Source organism: Centruroides vittatus, unplaced genomic scaffold (genome assembly GCF_030686945.1).
Source record: "Centruroides vittatus isolate TY-2023 unplaced genomic scaffold, ASM3068694v2 contig_980, whole genome shotgun sequence".
Lineage (NCBI taxonomy): Eukaryota > Metazoa > Arthropoda > Arachnida > Scorpiones > Buthidae > Centruroides > Centruroides vittatus.
This window is the reverse complement of record NW_027122652.1, coordinates 1,686,997-1,708,928: the sequence shown is the minus strand read 5'-3', so window position 1 is coordinate 1,708,928 and position 21,932 is coordinate 1,686,997. Positions and strand designations below refer to the sequence as shown.

General features: G+C 30.2%; 1 protein-coding gene across 1 annotated transcript in view; it reads right to left on the bottom strand.

The window, feature by feature from the left end:
* LOC136985902 (pre-mRNA-splicing factor 38B-like) overlaps nt 1-21,932 on the bottom strand; it is a 49,615-nt gene that overhangs the window by 13,736 nt on the left and 13,947 nt on the right. The window contains exons 3-5 of the mRNA XM_067283298.1: nt 15,485-15,553; nt 10,404-10,555; nt 8,101-8,161 (exon numbers count right to left, since the gene is read on the bottom strand). Coding sequence (XP_067139399.1) covers nt 8,101-8,161; nt 10,404-10,555; nt 15,485-15,553 — 282 coding nt within the window. The remainder of the gene's footprint in view (nt 1-8,100; nt 8,162-10,403; nt 10,556-15,484; nt 15,554-21,932) is intronic.

Sequence of the window (21,932 nt, the reverse complement as noted above, 5' to 3'; positions counted from 1 at the left end):
AACCAATGTTGAATGCTTATGCTTTGTCTAAATCAACCTTTAGGACTGCCATGCTTTCAGATTGCACTTTAACATATTTACTTCATATCATTTTCCCCATTCCATAATAATATTCCTTTTCATTAAACCAGTCATTTATTCATAGTTTGAAAAAATCTGTACAGCTTTCACAACAGTAATGACTAAGTACAATGAAAGAGCTACTGACACACTAAAATATAAGTTCTGAAAAATTTATCCTATGATACAAGAACGTCAATGAAAAAATATTTTGCTCTATTATTTTTGTTTGTGGTTTGTAAATTATAGATATCTTGAAGTAAATATTTCACTAAGATGAAGTAATTCATTAATTATTGAATTATCACTTAAGACATTCTGTACAGTAAAAGAGTAGCATCATGAGTCACATAAGCATTCTCAAAAAGCTTCATGAAGCTCTAAAGTCATAGGTTGCTAACCCTTGCATTAGATGGCTATCTTAAGATTGACAATGGTATAAAATAGCTTAGAATATGACTGTTATGTGCTAACTGTAAAAGTGCAACAGATGCACAACAATTTGCCAATTCTCCTTGGCTCTTGCTTGCCAACAGAAAGATCATATCAAAATGTATTATAGCTAGAAAATGTTTCAAGCTATAGTCCAATATAGTCAAAAAGGCAGATTCTACACCAAAGAACTTGAAGTTGGCATACAACTTATCCATGCCATAAAAAAGCTTGATTAGAATGGAATAGACAGCATTGTACTGGACATCCGAACAGGAAAATATACTCTTCACAAATAAGTCAGTATCTCTACTAATAAATATCAATATATCTGGAGAGATGTTGGCATCTAAAACTATCTTTGTATTTAATATAATGAAAACAGGACAGTTTTGGAGGTAGATGGAAAATAGTGTGAGCCCTCATACAATACAACATGTTATCAATAAAAAAATTTTGACAGTACATTAGTGCTAAGATGAGTTCCTGAAACCTTTGTGCAACTATTTCCAGGTGCTATTGATCATCAATTTGTTTTCATGAATGATGATGTCTGTCCACATAAAGGTTTTCAATGGACATTTTAAAAGCAAAAATATATGAAATTGGTCAGCCAGGTCCCTGAACTTCTTGACATATCAGGTATGCATAGAATGCTTTAGAAAAGTAATTTGCAAGTCATCAACAACTTGTAGGCTGAAAACTGCTTTGCTGGAAGAGTGGGAACATCTACTGAACTTCTAAACTACTTTGCTGGAAGCAAAGTTCAAGTCATACACTTTATTGATGTCCAAGCATAATACAAAACATTAATGTGCTAAATAAGATGTTTATATGCTTGCAACATTTTATTTTTATCACAATTAACATAATTTTGTTTTTTAAAGAAGAATGACTTATCTCAAAATTTATGTCAATGCAAATTTTGATCAAAATTTTACAAAAGTTTCATTTAAGTATTTCAATTCATATCTTACTTATAATTTGTAATTTATACACACCAGTATATAAAACATTAAAATAAATGCACACATACATAACTGTGCATATGTATATATACATACACACACACACACAGTTCTCTCTTTCTGAAAAAAATTACTATCAATACACACAAATGATGACTAAAAATAAAGTTCTGTTTTAGGGAAAATGCAACAATAACTAAAAAACAGTGTAAAAATAACTAAAAGACCAATACAATTATTTTTTTATAGATGTACAGATTTATAGTGTAGCAGTTATAGTATTTTTGAAATTTTTTGTATATCTCCATCTGCACTTTCTTCCCTATTTTTTGTTTTGGATTTAGTGTCAGTTTCTAAATGGTTCCCTTTTAATAACCACATTTTTATCTTCTACTTTCAAAATACCATCATTAGTGCTCACTTGTATTGTACCTGTTTCTTGACAAGAATGTAATGGGGGCAGACAATATTGTCCATTTGTCAAAAGATGGCATCCCAAAGAGATGGAATCCCACTCATATGCTTTTAATGTTGGCTCCAATGGAACAATCCATGGCATTCGTTGTGATCAATACAGTGACCCAGTTTGTTTTATTTGTTTTTATCATATCTACCAGACTTCTCACCTTAATATGTAGGATTTTTCTTACTGAGGAATTGCTGATACGGCATACTAGCACATTATGGCTAGAAAATAGTTCCATATATACATACACACTTATTTATTGAACAAAGGCTTTTTAAAAATCATCTCTCAATTATAATTTTGTTTAATTTTATATAAAAAATTTTATATGAATTCACAATATTATTATCATCATTTTTATGTTTAAAAATATTCAAATAATTTTACTTTTTAATTAAATTTTAAAATGTTTGGCTAAAAAAATGAGCACATTTATTTAAAAGTAAAAAAAAAATAAATAATAAAGAGCAACATTTTTTTAAATATGGAAAAGTTTTTGAAACACTTTACATTCCTCAAATTTAAACATTTGAGAAATTCTATTTTAGATGAATGAATTTATTTTGCAATACCTAAAAAGTAATTTAATTTAAAATTTATCAATTACAACCCTACAAAATAATTTAACATTAAATTATTTTATAAAAATATAAACTTTTAGTTACTTTAAATGTAAAATTTAAACACATGTATATATGCTTGCATACAGTTTGAAGTCCACGACGGCAGAAAATTTACTCAATTTTTGTAAATTCATTAATTAAATCTTGTAATTTAGGATTTCCACTGAGAAGTAAATAAAATTCTCAAAGACAACACTGCTTAACATATGTTCTAAGGTAATACAAATTTAATATACAATTCAAGAATATTTGTTACCTATTTAAAAACCTATACATTAAACAATTTTTACTACTACAGGAAAAATATATAGATATTTTAATATTACATATTTTTAATATTAATTGTATTCAGAAAAATACAAAAAATTAAACATGTTAAATAATTCATGATAAGACTTATTTAAAAACTGTTTATAAAAATAGGATTGATATGAGGGAGACAGATACAAACATCCTCATCACAGAACTTTGATTAAACTCATTAGATAGTGGCTTGTTGAATTACTGGTGATTTTTATTTTTAATTTATTAACTATCTCATTTATAAGAGCCTATAAAATTGTTCTACAGAACTTCAAAAAAATTGTAATTACAAAAAGGAAAAATATTTCTTCATAATTCAAGAAAGTGGACTACTGCATCATTCAAAAATAAACTCATATGAACAGTTTTTATGATTTTATAAATTAAAAAATGCTAAAAGTTCTTCATGGAAAACCTACCAAACTACCATCAGGCTGAAATAAATATAAAATATTAAAACTGAATAGTATTGGAATATAAATCAAAATGGATATAGTAAAATACTGTCAAAATAGAGAGATGGTATAAAAATATACAGGTATTCTTTGTATAACATGGTAGTTACATTCCAAAAAATGGCCACGTTACGCAAAGTATACTATTTTTATTTTGTTATTAAGAGAAAGATGTTTATTAAGGCAATTGATAATTTATTTCCAAACAATAATTGATTAACAATCACAATTAGAAGTACTGTATTACGCATTAATATTAACTTTAGTTAAACAAGGGCATTTTCTTTTTACAAAGTATCGTTGTCATCTCAGCTTTTTTGTGTGATCTTGATCAGAAGTATCAGCAAGATTTTCATATTTTTCTATTTACCATAAAATTTTTTATGGATAATGAAATAAACATATGTTATTAATCGAAAATTTGTTCTAGGTGGTCATATTTGTTCAGTCGAGCAACTTTTTCTCAGAATTTTTATTTGAATATTGAATTGTTTGAGTACTGAGATACCACTGTATTTCATTTTTCATTTTTATAAATGAAGTTTAAACAGTGAAATAAGAAAGTTTAATAACACTTACCTAATAATGTTTAAATAAACTGTACTAAGTATGAATATTAATCTTTAAAAAGAAAATACAGTGACAGTCTTAAAGGCTAAAGTCTGGAAGCAATGACACCTGGTTGATAGGAAAGTTAGGACAAGGAAGAAAAAAAATTGCACTATCAGTTTTCATTAAAGTAAACCTGACAAAAAGCACAAAATATTTTGAAAATTTCAATATTCTAAAATCCATGGACAAATTTGAGACAACACGCATACTTGAATAAAACTGGAATAAAAAAAAAAATATCAAATAATAAGGTTACACTTAAAAATTGTGAAACTTTGTACACAGGACTTTCAAAACAGTGTTGACAGTACATGGGATACTTGTACTGTTGTTTCATTTTATACACTACAAATTCACCTGGAAATACAGCTAACACCTAATTTCTGTAAAAACACCTTAAAACTATAGCAATCCAAGCAAGCATTTAAGAAGCAAGATTCAAAAAATTACTACTTATATAAGAATATTCTAAAGTCTTGATAAGTGCAAATACTTCCAAGTATAATGTAAAAAAGAATTTTATAGAATTTACAATTCAGATGAAAAAGAATAAAGTAAATTCTTTAAAATTTCTTACCCTCAAATAAGTTACCATTAATTCATTATCTAGGAGAAATGTAAGAAAGTTCCCTAGAACAAGTTTTAGTTCATATAAATGATAAGACACTTTGTTAATGAGAAACTTTAACAGTTAAGACAGTTTAAGAATTTTTGTTTTGAAAAATATCCTTGAACAACGAATCTTATTGATGATAATGTTTGAATTGATTGAATGATTTCAATAATAGAGTAATTACTATTCAAATAATACTGACATTATACAAAACAGCAGGAAAAGTACATCATATTGTTTTTTTAATATCACCCATTATGCAATTGGATATTTTTATCTGAAGGATTTATATATCATTATTTATAATACATTAGGACTATTATAAAATCAACTTTTAGTGGCTTAATTTTAATTAAACACGAAGATAAGTAATTTCCACATTGATCCCTTTAGTATCCTAAATTGATTAACAAGTGATTAGTGAATTTTGTCAATTACTTAAAAATTCAAAAAATTTTTGAATGAGCAATCACTTGAACTAATATTTGAGATAATTAATCAAGTGACTAAACTGAGCAATTGCTAATCAAGAAATCACTATAAGAGTGAAATTATCATAATCAACATATTTGAGCAATTTTCCATCACTAGATCTGTTAATCAATATTTAAAATGAAGAATGAGGATTAATAAGAATGTCTTATAGAAGTATGAAAACAACCAATTTCAAGTATTTATTTTGATGAGAAAAATGTAAAAAATGAAATAAATTAAAGAATTTAAGCATGTGTAATTTAAAAAGTTTTATAGTATTTTGTAAAGAAGCTGCAATTTAAATTTGTTTGAAAAGTTTGAAAAATGTGTTCAAATTTTGCTGCAGATGGTTTGTAATTTGTAATTTAAAAAAAATAATAAATAAATAAAATTTCAGATATGAAAATAAACCAGCTCATACTTTAATTTAGCAACTTTATTTTAAATTGTAAAAAATTTATCTGTAACAAGGAAGCCTTTTCAAATATGATTAGATTAAACTTTTACAGGCTAATAGGGGACAGTTACTATGTAATGGTGGTAACTGTTTCTACCTGCAATTTTTGGAATACACTATTTGAAGTTAAAAATTAGTATTAAGCTCTAAATACAGATCATCAGTTAAGGATAAAAGGCATAGTGGTATTTGTCCAGTGATCAAAGTAAAGTCATTGATAACAGAGATTTTCATTGTGTTGGAGATTCACTTCAATGTTCTTTGTTTTTTTGGTGTATATATGATACATCAAAAAAATCTGAAACTCAAAATCTGAAATAAATAAATTTATTTATTTCAGATTTTGAGTTTGTGGCACACAAAGCAAATAAATAAATTAAAAATTAATTTTAATACATAACTGCAGTGGAAAAAGGCAATGTTGCAAACAAAGTGATATTTCACAATAACTATATTTAACAAAAATACTCTTCACACTTTAGATTTTGTTCCTTCTAACTGCAATTTTCATATGATATGGAGAACATTATCTCATTTACATTTTTAAAGTTGTCTATCTTTTCTTTAATAGTGTAACCAGCTTTCTGCCAAGTGTATGTAAGCATATTACTAAGCATATTACAGGATTTGGATGATTTTAATTGGTCATACATGCAAGAAAACCTAAATATTAAATTTTTTTATCATTTATTTTCATTTGTGCATCATCAGCTTTGAGTTGAAAACCTATGCACTCATGTATAATTCTAATTATAATTTTTAATTGGGAAAGAAAAATACCAAGCAGTTCAATAAATTTATGCCTTAACAAATATGACATTTATTATTTCTTTAAACCCTTTATTTAAAAATAAAGAAAAAAACATTTAAACAAATTTCCAGTGCAGTATGAACCTCATTATTTATCCTGATTGCTGCACAATCATCACTATGCCATCTATCATTAAATGATAATCACTATTCAGTGATCCATATTTAGACTTTAACTTTTAACTTCAAATATTTCATGTACCTAAAATTTACAGGTTAAAGCAGTTATCATGGCTATTGTATAACAATTCCTTATGGTTTAACTCAAATGGTCAATCTGAAAATGTTCCCCTTTAAATAGAATTTTAGTTTTAAAAAAGTAAGCTTTTGATGAAGAATGATGATAATTTTCAGTCACAGACTCATTTGAAACATTAATATTTATATATTTAAATATTTTAAATTTAACATTTACAATAATCAATCCTGCAACATTATTTTATATTTCTTGAAATAACCACCTTTACCTCAATGCAATATTGTGCTGTAATTCTTTTTAAGACAATACTAACTTATAGAAAAGATGAACCTGGAAAAGAACTTAAAATAACATGTTATACAATAATAAATAAAGATATAGTAATTAAAAAATTATAATAGATGTAAACTATATAAAATCTTTTTATTTTTCTCATAACTTTTTAAAAAATCACTGTGAATTTTTTAACCTGATTTTTTTTCTTATTACTTCCTATCATATTTTAACTTTTTATTCATTAATTTAAACAAATAAACAAACAAATGATATATTTATTTTAAGACAGTAATTTTTTTTATCTGTGAAGACTATATTTATCAAAAACATTGTCGATAAATTTTATCTCTTATGATAATTTTATTACTTCTATTTGATGGACCTTAGTAAATAAAAAAAACAGATAATATTCAGAAACATTTCTCTAAAGACTAATAATTTAAAATATAAAATTTTCATTATTATTTTAACTTTTATATATTTTTTTTATTAATGAAATTAATTAATTTTAACACAATTTAGATTTCATTAAAAATTTATTATTCTTTCATCAACCAAAACTTTAAGACAATTTAAGCTTTTCAGTTTATATAAACAAGTTATTATTATTAATTATTAAACTTTTACTTTTAATAATTAATAATAATAAATTGCCTAAAAATTTTTCTGTTAGGCATTTTCAGTTTAATAGAGATGATAAATTAGTAAGCTCTGTTAATAAAACATTTAATTAGGCTCAATATTTTACTTTTCTACAGTGTTTAAATGCTAATTTTAAAAATGACTACAAAAATTCATAAAAACACCAAATTCTCATTGTTCTATTGCTTCTTAATATCAGCTGAAGTAATCAAGTTTATTTAGATATTATAGTTTATTTGATCAACTTAATAACATAGATTAAACAATATTTTGAATATCTGAACAAGAGAAGGAAGAATTTAAATTTAAAATTTCAATTTTTTTATAATAAATATTTTGGTTTACAAAAATTTTTAAATAAATTTATAATTAAACTTAAAATAATAATAAATCTTTACTCTAAAAATGTGAAATTTTAAATTAAAGTTTCTTCCAGTCCAATTTTTTTAGTTTTCTAAATGTTAATTTTTCATGTTATTAAGCTAATAATCATCAAGCACTAATAAAAAATACCTTTTTTTTTGTTTAATAATATTTGATAATGATTTTAAAATATTTCAAAAGTCCTTATTATATTAAATCAATATTATAAAATCAAATGAAACTTATTTAAATGATTTTATGCAATGAATTATTTCATCTGTTGTATTTAAAATCAATAATGAAATTTATAATAAAAAAAATTGTAAATTAACAGAAATAAAACACACCTCCTCATCATCCAAATATGGTTCAAACCAATCCCAAAGATCTCCAGGTGGCTGAGTATATCTGAAAGAATATATTCAAGTTTACTGATATGAAAAGTATATCTAAATCTAATATTCAATGTATTATTACAATAAACATATATTCAGTGATAATCAATTAAGCATAAATAATTACAGTATCATAATTAACTGAGACCCATTTAACTAAAATTCTGTATTATCTGAAGTTAATTGTGTAAGAATACTGTCAAGAAAGACAACAGGATGTATACAATACAGCTCACTTCATAAAGTTTGGCAATGTGCAATATTCAAAAGGAATTCTGTAAGTTATAGAAAAATTTAACTTCCTGATTTCTCATAATATAAATTTTGAAATAAAATTAAAGAAATTTTAATTGTAATAATAGATTTGAATTTGCTTAAATAAATACAATTATATATAATATTAAAAATGTTTTATTGTAAAATTTAAGTCATTATTGTTAGATTAGATTTACTACTTAATGTTAAATTTATTTAAAATTTATAAAAACACAGTAGACAATTCATAATCTATATATTTAAAAGAAAACAAGTCATTTAGTTTACACACTTTCCATTGATCAAATTCAGCAAATAAGGTCTCAAAATAAACCTCATGCATCTTTATGTGCAGAAATTTAAAAAAAAATCTGAATACATTTCAACTCAATCAAATTATTAACACTTTCAGGGCAGCTCATCTGCAAGATATAGGAATGACCTTTGATCCCCTACAGAACTATTCCCATAACCTTTTGACTTAAACATGTCTTCTTGTATGCTGTCATTCTTTTGTCAGTAGTATATTCCTGGCTCCATCTAAAATTTTAACATGAAAATTTTTCATTTTTATCAAATTTTTTTGTGACAGAAGGTTCTCCTGCCATTTTTTTTGTCGATGTTATTACTATTATTATTAAATAATTTAATGTTTAGTTCTTTAAAAATATAAATACAAATAAGCAAGAACATTATAATTATTGTGGTTTAATGCATTTTTTATGGAGTACTAATTTGTCAGGATGGTATATAAACAAAACCAAAAACTAAAATTCTGTTGCATACATTCATAATTCTTTGATTCTTGGTCAGATGATAGAAAACAATCAATAAAATGAAAAAAATAAGTACCCAATCAGAACTGAGTATAAATTTTTTCAAGTGATGTAATTATAAAAAGTCTAAAAAATTGATTTTTGTGTTTACATTAAATTCAACTTATAAACAATAAAATCTATAATCAACAAATTCTTACTTATATATTAAAAACAAAAAAAAAAAATATTTAACACACAACTAATAATAAAAATCACAAGTTATTTACTTTCAAACACATGCAGTTTTAAAAACAGTGAACAAAGACCAGTCACAAACATGTAAATAATTTTAGTAATTTTCAGTCAGTCAGATAATCAATTAGAATTTTTTATATTGTGCAATAATTTATATCTTGAATTAATCATTTTAATGTGTTTCTTTCATTAAAAAAATATAAAGCTTTAAAAATACATTTTTAACATTTACATTTCATTATGTAATTGTTTATGTTAACATGTGCTTCACTTTGATGATTTTATAAGAAATTAAACAAAAATAATTTAAAATATGATTATTATGTACTGTACATTATACAAAAATATTCTACTGGAAAATTCTTGCTAATTATGCCTTGTTGAGAGGACTCTACCAAGAAAGTTTTTAATTAGAAGCCAACAATCACAAAGCATGTAATGATAATTTATGTCATGGATATAAATTACTATCACACTTTCTAAGAAAATTAACATTAACAATATAATTTTAAAAACTGAATAATATAATTTTCAAAGAATTTAAATTAATGGCATTCAAATTGTTAATAAAATACAGTAGCGCATCGTTTATCTGAAAGCCAATCAATAGAAATGTCGGTTAACCGAAAGCTTTCCAGTTGGACTGTGTCGTGCTGAATCGAACATTTTTGATACTAGATTAACTTCTAAAGTATATTTTTTTTGTTTTTATATTTTTCAATATGTTTATTTTGTTTGTACAAAATAAAGTAATAAATTTTTACGATACGATACAATAGCCATGATTATTATTTTTAAAATTTATGTTAGGTTTAACATCAACAAAAATTCAATGCAAAGTGGCACGCAACAGAGAAAAATTTCAACATGGGATAGGTTAATATATATTTTCATACATAATCGATTATCCGAACAATCCCAGTCCCCAATTGATTCAGATAAATGACGCTCTATTGTAATACAAAAGAAAAATATAATGTTATTTACCTGACATACATAAAACCCAATGCTCTTATAAAGGGAGAGTCACAATGAGTAATAAGACCAACAACTTGCTTTCTTGTTAACTTCAAAGTAAATAATTTATATAAAATACAAAATGCTGTTGAAACTATGCCACCAGCACCTACACCTCGTACCTAGAGAAAGATGAAAATATATTTTGCTATTATATTATTTTAAATTAAACTTTATTATGAATAAAAATGAATTAAATCATTTATAAAAATAACAATGGTAATAACATTAAAATTCTGGCTGAATTCATAGAAGTTTAAACAAATTCAGATATATAGAATTGGTACCATAAATGGTTATTAGATTAATTTATTCACTTTTCTTTGCGTTAAAAATGATATACAGGTAACCCCCATATAACACGGCACTTCTATAGCACAGATTCACTCTAACACGGTTCGGGAATTAGGTAAAACATTCGTACAGTACAACATGAAATGTAATAAAAACTGTTACCAGTTGATGATGCTCATGCTGAGATCATCATATAAAATGAATAATCCTCTGGTAAAATATTTTACCCATGAAAAAAATCTATTATATAAAGCTCAAAAATCGGATTCTATCAATGTATGCCAAAAATGGTCACAAGGGGCGCCCCTGGCTACTACTTAAATTAATTTAAAATAACAATATAAATTATTTTATATTTATTTTATATTTTTACAGTATAATATTCAGTACATTATTATTTTTATTTGTAATTTTGTATGCCCTGATGCCTGCCTGCATCCGGCCTTTCGACTTGTGAATAATAAATCCGATTTAAAGAAGGATTTAACAGCATGTTTTTTAATTTTTGGAACCTAACCCCCCTTTTCGCACTAGTTCTTTGTTTCGTGTAACACGGATTCGCATAACACTGCAATTTTTTGGAACGTAACTCCCGTGTTATACGGGGGTTACCTGTAATTTACTTTATGAGAAAATTTCAGTTAATGTGAACCTAGGTATACAAAATGGCGGCACTTCCGATCGCCATCTTGTTCGCACACGCAAATGTGCAAACAAGATGGCGATCGTTGACAATAACCTATACGCGCCTATATTTAAGCTTTTTCTAAAACTAAAACATTTTTAAAACGTAAATTTGCTACCTACCTTTTCCCCTGCTTTTGGTTACTTTTCCTACTGTTGGACCAGAAACGAAAAATAAAAAAGTCATCATACTACCTATAACTTCAATCGTATGGACGAAGTGAATTGCAAGTTTCTATATATCAGTGGTTCGAAAAAAATTTGCCTGTATTGTACATAAACTTTACTCCTCTTAAGAACTGCAGCCTTACGATTCACATCTCTCGCCTTTTCATCTACGATAGGCAGTGTCTCCATAGAGGGTGGCACCTGCAATCCACGGCCACCTAGCCTTCCATGTGTCGTTCATGTTGTCTTTTGGAGTCGAAAATCACTATTACATATCCTTGGTTTTGACAAATTTAACACGTTTAACACACATTTACACACTTTAAACGGACATTTAAAACATTTACAAAATTTTTACCTCATTTACACACTATTAACACACTTTTAATACACTTTTATCACATTTAACACACATTAAGGACACGTTTAACATGATATTTACCATTGACAAACTTTTCTCCTCGATAACTTTAAAGACTTTGAGTAAATTGTACAAATTTTAAAATAACACAGACACCTTTAAAAATTAACAACATGCATAATTTGTCTACATCGTAACCAAAATTCGAAATTCACATTATTCCTAATGTTTCCAAAATGGAATTTTTTGATGGATATTTGCATACGAAGGCATCAATACTATCAGCACCATCTACATTTATTTTCTAAAAACACTTGCCATCGAGGTTACCAGATGCGCCGCCATTTTGCATACCTAGGTTCACATTAACCAAAATTTCTAATCTTTGTTTCATTTAATTCAGATTTTATTCAAATATAGTTCAAATATAAACGTCCATTAATCTGATTTTTAGATTAATACCAAACAATTGCAAGATTTCCCCAGGTTATAAAAATGTTACTATTTAATAATTAAATTCAGTAATTTGGCATAGAAGTAGGCATTAGATACCATTTCTTGATAAATTTAGTAATTAATTTAGAAGATTCCGGAAGAAAAAACTGGCATGAAGCAGAACTCAAACCTACAACTCCTGCTTTGCCATGTGGATGCGTTGCCAATTATGCTAACTGGACCTCCATCAGAACTATTAACATATATAACAATACTACTGGGTTACTCAAGGGGACTGGAGATGACTTCACTCTGACAGTATATATGTACACACACAGACACACACACCATGTTTGGGTAAAGCAATAGTTGGTTGAGTGCCATGGTGGGAGTTACACTGAAGCTGTCCCAATCAGCATTGAGTAACCAGTATGGTTAGCCTATATGTAAATTAATAGTTCTGGAAGCAAAGCTTGGATGGAGATCCAGTTAAAGTAACTGGAAAAGGGTCTTTAAGGCAAGCAAGAGTTGTGGGTTTGAGTCTTGCTTCAGTCCAATTCTTTTCTTCCAGAACCTTCTAAATTAATTATTAAATTTATCATGAGATGCACCTAATGTCTACCTCTAAGCTAAATTAATTGACTATTTAGTATTTTGGAATTAATATATAGTTCATATAAGAATTGTGCAATACATGCTAATGACACCTTCAAAATATATACTCTTCAAAATTCTAAAAAAAATATGTTTATAACTTTAAATATACTATGAGAAAAAAACTGTACACCAAGAATATAAAAAGACAAGGTTAGATATTGTGAAGTAAATATTGAATATATTAAATACAATTTATAATAGTATAGTATATAGCAGTGTTTCTCAAACTTTTTGGTCCGCGATCCCCCTTTCGCACTTAAAAATTTCAAAGGACCCCCGAAGAATGACTATGTGTAGGAAAACATCCCAGAGGAAGGGGGGTTAATTAAGTACCCTCTCATGGTCACTCCAGTGCTGCCAGTTAAAAACGCATACCAATTAATATAATATTGGAGTAGCCCAAGACATAGCCAAATATTGCAGCGCCACAGCACTAGCGGAAATTTAAATTTGCCGACAGAAAAGCTTTCGGTTGATCGGTTTTCGGATAATCAATGCTCTACTGTATTTCTAACTAGACTTGCCTACAGACGCAATGCTGCTAGCAAACACCGTTCCAAATGACAATGTTGTTCTATCATAGTTTAGGCTGAGAGTGGAACTCTGGGGATTTCCCAATAGCGCACAAATATATGAATATTAAGCTCGTATTAAAATATTTATATTGTTTTTATTATTTATATGTGCAATTTATTTAAGTAAAAATTATTTTACACATTTTTTATTTCTATTATTTCTAAACATGAATCCATAGTAAATTTATAAAATATTTGAAAAAAAATTGATCTGGCATCAATTTTTCAGTGACCCCCCAAATATTTTTCACAACCCCACTTTGAGAATCACTGGTATATAGTATATCTGATATACAGGGTTAGCAAGAAATAAGTTAAAATTTGAACTACAGCTAATTCAAATGATGCTCTTGACATTTCTTAAATAAAAAAATAGTACAAAAATCTGTTAATAGTCTGTTAATAGTAATAAATCTGTTAATAGTGTTAACACTGTAACACAAATGGTATATATTTGCACATGTCAAACACGTGAAACACCATGCACATTACAGTACATGCCCATTGGCATTATTCATTAGATAAGAAGAAGGTGGATTGTGCACAAGCATTAGTTACTTATCTGCACATCATGCCTACATTGCCAGAAAAAGCTCTACTGGTAAAATTGTTCTACCAGAACAAACAAAACTCTGTTGCAGCTGTAAAAGAATTCCATTGTATGAAGTAGCTATGAAGAGATCCAATGTCTCTGTGTGCCCAACGCAAGATGATACAAAAATTTGAAAGAATTGGGCAACTTGGCATTCTTCCAGGTAGAGGACAAAAGCAAACTAGTCTGCTTGTGTTAAAAATATAGCTTTGGTAATCATGGAAGCTAGCAGTGAATCGCCTCATGGTAGTGTGAGTGTGCCAGTTGTTTTCCATGCTGTGAATATGCCGTATTCCAATGTATGAGCCATCATGCAGAAGTTTTTGCATTTTTTTTTCCTTACAAAATCAAACACATGCACTAATTGCATGAAGGAGACTCAGAGATTTGTAAAACATTTGCACTTCAGTTCCTTGCTTGAATAGTAGTTGATGTCACTTGGCCACGGAACATTCTGTGGACTGACAAAGCCCACTTTTGCCTCAATGGCCAAGTTAACACCCACAATTGTAGAGTTTGGGCAGCAGATAACCCTCATGCTATCCGGGACATCCCTTGCATTCTGAAAAAGTGACAGTATGATGTGGTTTTACAGTCACTTTTATCATTGGGCCATATTTTTTTGAACAGCACATGGAATCCGAACTTGTTCCATCACACAACAATGGTACCGTACATCACATGCTGAGGGATTTTGTAATCCCACAACTTCAGCATGATGCCGTCAGGACATCATTTTCATGCAGGATGGCACACCTTCCCACATTATTTAGAGAATTTTCAGGTTTCTTTTGAAAAATTGAGTCTGGATTTTCCAATTGTTTTCCATTCTTAAGCCTGATGTTTATTAATTAATAAATGTACTGAGTTCATAATGTAAATCAATTTTTCTAAACAAAAATAAACTTTAGAAACTATTCAAAAGAATTGGAATCAGGAGTTTTTGGCAGAATCAGAACTTAAAGAAATTTTGGTATTGTCCCGTCACTACTTAAAACCTGACTTAAACTAACTAAAGATGCTTTAAATATTTTGCCTAATCAATGTGGCCTCATATTTAGTATTGAACTAGCTCACAAATTGCTTATATTGACTATATTCCATCACATCATGAAATCATCTAAAAAATAAAATTTCTGTAATATTGCCTCAACTTATGCCAAACCTAAAATGTATTATTAAAAGTTATTATAAATTAGTCAAGACAGTAAAAGTGCTTATATATATAACAATTATTAATAATAAGTAATAACTGCAAATTTCGAATAAATAAAATGATATTTACCCCTCCACACATTCCAGTTTGCCCTGAAGTTTTACGACTTCCTTTTTCCCATGGTTCCAAATGATTTACCTAAAGTTTCAAAAATATTTAAAAAATTCCAATTTAATTGAATTTCAGTGTATATTAAAATAAATACAATTAAAAATAACTAATATATCAATCAATCAAAAATAAGAGCGAAATAATCTTATATGATTCCAAATCATATATGATAACATACAGTCAAACCTGTTTTTATGTGGTCTTTTTTTGTGCGATTTTTTTTGGTGCGGTATAGTTGGCGACTAGTCTCGCGCGATTTGTCATGTCTCACGTTGACTTATTATAGCTAAATAAACTTATTATAGTAATATTATTGCACGAATATGCGAAAAATGAAAAATTTATTTTTTAAGTCAACAAAACACCACCTGGACAAAAATATGTAAAACAGACGATAGACGAGACGATGCAGTCAAGTGCTGACATCTGTTGTCAGTAAATTCTATTTCGTACGGTTTTGAGTTATTTTCTATGTGAGACTTTTTTTATGCAGTCCCTATTGACCGCATAAAAAAATTTTTTAATTATGTTGCAAAAACTATTTTTTATAACTACTCGTGAAGTTTCATGTGATTTTTTATGCGTTTTTTTTATGCGGTCCCTATCCACCGCATAAAAACAGGTTTGACTGTACAAGTAAATATTTCTCCAGAACATTTTCCTGGCAACATTAAGATAACAGATGTGTAATTAACAGTTTTAGCAATAAAATTACATAAATAATACTGTTTAATCTTTCAAATCAACTACAAGTTGAGAATCATGTATCCAAAATGCTTGGGACTGAAAAGTGTTTTGGATTTTAGTATATTTACGTATTTGCATCTATCAAATGAGACAGGTTAAGATGACTGATTTAACTTATTTTTTATGTCCCTTATTTACGGATTTTTATTAATTGTCCATAAAACAAACAATTTTCACACATACATGAATATAAACAAACAGTATTTATTATTATTATAGCCATTATTAGCCTGATAGCATATGACAGTGGTTGGCTTTGGTAATACATGAATCTGTCTTCTTAAACTACCTATTATAGTTTTGTGAAAATATTTTGAAAAGATACTCACATAGATGTGTTAAAATAATTTTAGATACGTTCACAGAAAAGTGTTAATTAATCTGTTCCAAAAAATACAAGTTTCATTTTAGGAATTTCCATTTCAGGCACCTCATTTCGGCACTCAAAAATGTTCATATTTTAGAATTTCAGATACAGGATTCTCAACCTGTATAATCAATCATTCACTATATTTATTGGTACAGAGAATCAATTTATACAGAAATATGAAATATAAATCAGTCAGTAATCAGTATTTTGATTTTTACTGATCAAGTAAATACACTATATCAAATAATCAAATACATCAGTACTTATCAGTTATACCCCAGCATGATGCACTGTATTGATTTATGTCAGATTTGAAAATGTATAATATTCAAAATTTCAGAATCGGATTTTATTTAAAAATTATCAAAATGAATTTATTAAAATATCACAAATAAGAACTTTTTACAATAATGCTAACAATGAAGAACAATATAAAAAAAAAAAGTCAAAATTTAATTCAAAATTAATCAAAACAATTAACCTAAAATATTACATACTTTTTGCACTTATGAAAACAGAAAATTCCCGATTTCAGCACCGGGTGAAAACTATACTATCCAGAACCTATAACTGGTGCATAACACGTATATACTATATATATAGCGTGGTTCACAAATGTTTTCGAGCTATCATTTTGCTCTTCCTCGGGTCAACTGGTTTCCTGGACAGAGTGTACGTTGTTTAGTGGGATCATGTGTCTTTCTGGTGAAGCAGATCCTTCCTGCCATGCGTGGTTGTGTGCTGGATGAGAGGTAGGGGGTTGGCATCCAAAAGAGATTGCCAGGCCTGAGACAGAATCATCTCCTCCTTCCGGTTGACGCACGTGGCTGCCCGGCTGGTGTTGTAAATGGCCATGGCCTCTAGCCACCCGAGATGCTCTTGATGGGGTGTGTTGACTATAATAGCAGCTTTTTCGAACTGCGGCTCTATCTCGGGATCCGACGCATATGTGACCAGGGCTGTGGTAAGTCTCCTGTGTCAGACATCAGCTTGGTGCTCCCGCAAATGGGTAGTGTACTTAACGACCGCCTGGTCAAACCAATGTACCATAGATCCTTGTTCCGTCTGTGGTCTCTGATTGGGATAGAATAGACCCTGGGGAGTCTGGTATGATCGAAGGGGGGTCTTTTTCATTGCGTAGGATATGGAAAATTGTAGGGCATCTTCTGTATGCTATCCTTATCCTGTGTTGGCTGGCTATCTGCCTATGTACAGTCTTAAGGTATGGGTTGAACGTGATGGGGATCCATGGAGAAGCATTTGGCTGTGAGTCAGCATTACTATTTGCGGTGGGAGCATCCTTCAGGCATTGGTAGCATCCGAAAAGGCTGTGTGTCATGTTCGGAAACCCGTGCTCGGTTGCAATCTGCTCAATGCGAGCCAATTCTGTTGCTAGAGCCTGCTTAGTCGATGAGTGCAAGAATGCCCTTCTAACTAGAGCGTTAAAGGTGGCTGCCTTGTAGGAGAATGGGTTGCATGAACCGTCTGGTACGTACTTGGGGTAGCAGAGGGCTTGTGGTATACGGATGTGTGGATGCTGGGTCCTACAACATGTATTCTAATGTCCAGGAAATGGACTTCCTCCGCACTGGCCTGCTTCGTTTCAACCGTCAGACCAAAGGGGTTATTATTAATGGTTTGCACAAAGGATGCCATGTCAGGGACCTCTCTCCACATGATAAGAATGTCGTCCACGTATCTTCTATAGCAGGGGTGGCCAACAAGTCGATCACGATCGACCGGTCGATCGCCAAGCCAATTTTGGTCGATCGCTAGCGATGTCTTGACTTAATGCATTATATTTGTAACTGAACGCAACTGTGTGTATGCAGTTATGACTTGACTCACAAGCAGTGAGTGCACTTCGTACTGAAACAGTGTATAAGCATAGTATGTATTTCACACTTCCCCCTCCCCACTTAGACTGTCTATGACAACAAGTCGATCGCGACACATTTTTACGATAAAAAGTAGATCTTATGTGCACAAAAGTTGGCCACCCCTGTTCTATAGAATAGAATGTTAGGAAGGAAAGGTGAGAGGACCTTATTCTTAAGTTGCCTGACAACCATTTCACAGAGGTCCCCTGATATTGGGTTACCCATCGGTACACCTCTCTTCTGTCGGTAAACAGTGCCGTCAAACTTAAAAATGGAGTCATAACACGAGATAGGCCATCTTGAATATCTGTTGGTGTAGCATACTGTCTTGAACTAGATTAAATAGAAAATCTCTAAGGGAGCAGAAGACTGGGGGGAGCTCCATTGAAGGGTACATAGATTTGAAGGCCAGGACAATCATAAATCATGGCGGGGCGGGTAAATCTTGTAGGAGGCAGATGAGGTCAGTTGGTTTGTTTATGGTGTGGGGTAGTCTTCCAGATGGGGAGTTAGGAGGTTGTGAATTGTTTTCTCAAGTTTTTGTGTGGGTGTTCTTACTTTGTCGACAATTGGGCGTAGCTGTTGGCCCACTTTATGCGTTTTCGCATAGGCAAAAAGCCTAGGTACGTCGGGTGAATTGATAACTATGTAGTGTAATGTTAGGCATTCAGCTAATTTAGAGTTAGCCAGCCGTCTAATTTTAGCCTAAATCCTGTCTATTACATCGTCCTTTTCTGTCTCACACATGGTACCATCGATGTACTCCCTCAAGCCCTGCAGGTATGAGCTATGTTTCATGAAGACTAGTGTTTTGAATTTATCGGCTCTAGTGAAAACTACCCTGTTCCGTCACATCCATTCTGCTGTACGTCTTAGCTTGCCTCTAAGCTCAATAATTTCCGGTTGTTCTTTAGCTTTTCTGATATCTATTGAAGATATCCATCTATAATACTCTGTGTGTCTGGGAGGCTCTTTATTAGGTATTCTATGTCTGGGATGAGGTCTCTGTCCCCATCTTTGAGCAGCGGAAGTGCAAAGGTCGGGCCATATCTGAGCACGTCTATTACGAAGCTAGGTGGTTGCTGTCCCAAACAACAAAAGGGAATGTTGAGCGTTGGCAAGTCCTAGGTACTTGAAACTTTAGTATTCAATTCAGCTTCTTGTGGTAACATTCTTGCAGGTCAGTAGATAGATGTTCGTAGATAGAAACTAACTTAGCATTTTCCATGGCCAGTACGTCTGGGTGTGCGCGGAATAAGGAGTTTTTGGTCTCAATTAACCCTTTCAATATAGCGAAGATCAGTCTCCTGGACGATTGGATGGCTCTATTAAGGTACATGATCCTGACTTTTTTGAGCAGAGGTTCGCTGCCTGGTGGGAGGTGTATTTGGAAAAATGACATCGATAAAAGTCCATTCTTCCTACACTCTGTTAGAAACCATAGTTTTGCTCTAGTTTTAACTAGGGCTATCATCATCTTATGATATATATTAGCCGGCACAGCTAAACCTTACAAAAACAGAAAATTCCTCTGATTTCAGCACCGGGTGAAAACTATACTATCCAGAACCTATAACTGGTGTGTAACATGTATATACTATATATATAGCACGGTTGTCAAATGTTTTCGAGCTGTCACTTCGCTCTTCCTCAGGTCAACTGGTTTTCACACCTGAAAATGGTCTACGAATTAGGTTAAAAACAGTTGAATAAACAACATATCAGCAAGCATTCGGATGGTGTAGTATCATGGTTATCATAATGTAATTAAAGTACGCTGAACTGTTTCATAAGTAATGTGACAGCATAAGTGTGACAACCCATTGAGTGCTGTGTAACATTGGCATGCAACATGCAAGGGTATAACTAATAAAGTACAAATATTTCTTTAAACTGAATAAAAGTTTTCTAAAACATCAACCGCACACCGCGACAAATAAACAATAATGTCCACCAAAAAACCAAAAAAACGGTGCGTTCTCATAAAAATAAAATTGTCACAAATGTTTTAGAACAAAGTTCTTCATCAGGTGAGAAATAGACAAATTGCAAAAACGTTCGAACACTTTTCGAAACAGCTGTGAGAAAGATTCGAAATGAAACTCCTTTTGAAGGAGTTTCATTTCGAATCTTTCTCACAGCTCGTTTCTCATCTGATGAAGAACTTTATGTTCGAAAACGTTTGTGACAATTTTATTTTTATGAGATAATGCACCGTTTTTTTTTGGTTTTTTGGTGGATGTTAAAAGTTTTCTATTGTTTCTGAAAATATCACTTTACTAACATTACAATCTCAGAATTAAAATAGTCCCATACCTAAAATCCAGTTAGAAGGAAAGCATTTAATAAAGAACAAGAATATTTTAGGTTTGGGAGTATTCTAGTATTATATGTATTCAGTTCAGGATAGGGTTTCTGATCTGAGAATTCACATGAAGTTATGTTTATAGAAATCATTCCATATTAAAATAATAATTTGTATAAAGATATATTTCAAAAATATATAATTAATATTCAATAAATACTTGTACTTCATATTGAAGATCTATAATTTAAAATAAAGTCTAAAAGTATCAAGCATTACTTAAGGTTAAATATTTACATCTTTTCTAATAATGTTGATGTTTTGACTATTATCATGCTGATTCATTATGATGCAATTACACAACATATTTTAAACTTCTGATTCAAAAATAGTTATAAATGTAATTATCAACTATAAAATAATATCATTCTTCGAGTTGAAGAATTGGGTTAGATTGGGTGTCATTCTCCAAAAAATATCATCATCATCCATGTATCTTTTGTATAGGATAATGTCTTATATGAAGTTTGGAAGGGTCCTGCTTTCTAGTTGTCTTACAACTAATTCACATAGATCCCTGGATACCGGACTGCTCATAGGGATCTCCTCTAGTTTGCGTGTATATGACCCCATCAAATTGGAACACAGAATTGTAATGTACTAGATGGGTCAACTCCAGTATTTGTTGGTGTAGTACATTATTGTCTACTCTTGTGAAGAGCAAGTCCTTAAGAGTGTAGAAACAGGGTGGCAGTTCAATAGAAGGGTATAATGACCTGAAATCCAAGACCGTAATGCAAGAAGGGGAGGTGATTTCCTTAAGTTGTTCAATTAACTCCTCTGGATTGGATATGGTATAAAGGTACCCCTCAAGATGTGTAGTAAGGATATTATGTACAGCTCTTTCTAATTTACATGTGTGGAACTTTGGCTTTATCAACTACTGGGCGTAACTGTTGCCCTTGTTTGTGAGTTTCAGCAAAGGCGAACAATTTAGGGACATCGGGACATTGTCACGTTGCCCATATTTAATTTGCTAGCCAATTTTGAATTGGAGAACCATTTGACTCTTGCATGTAGCTTATCTATCCAGTTGCTTTCAAC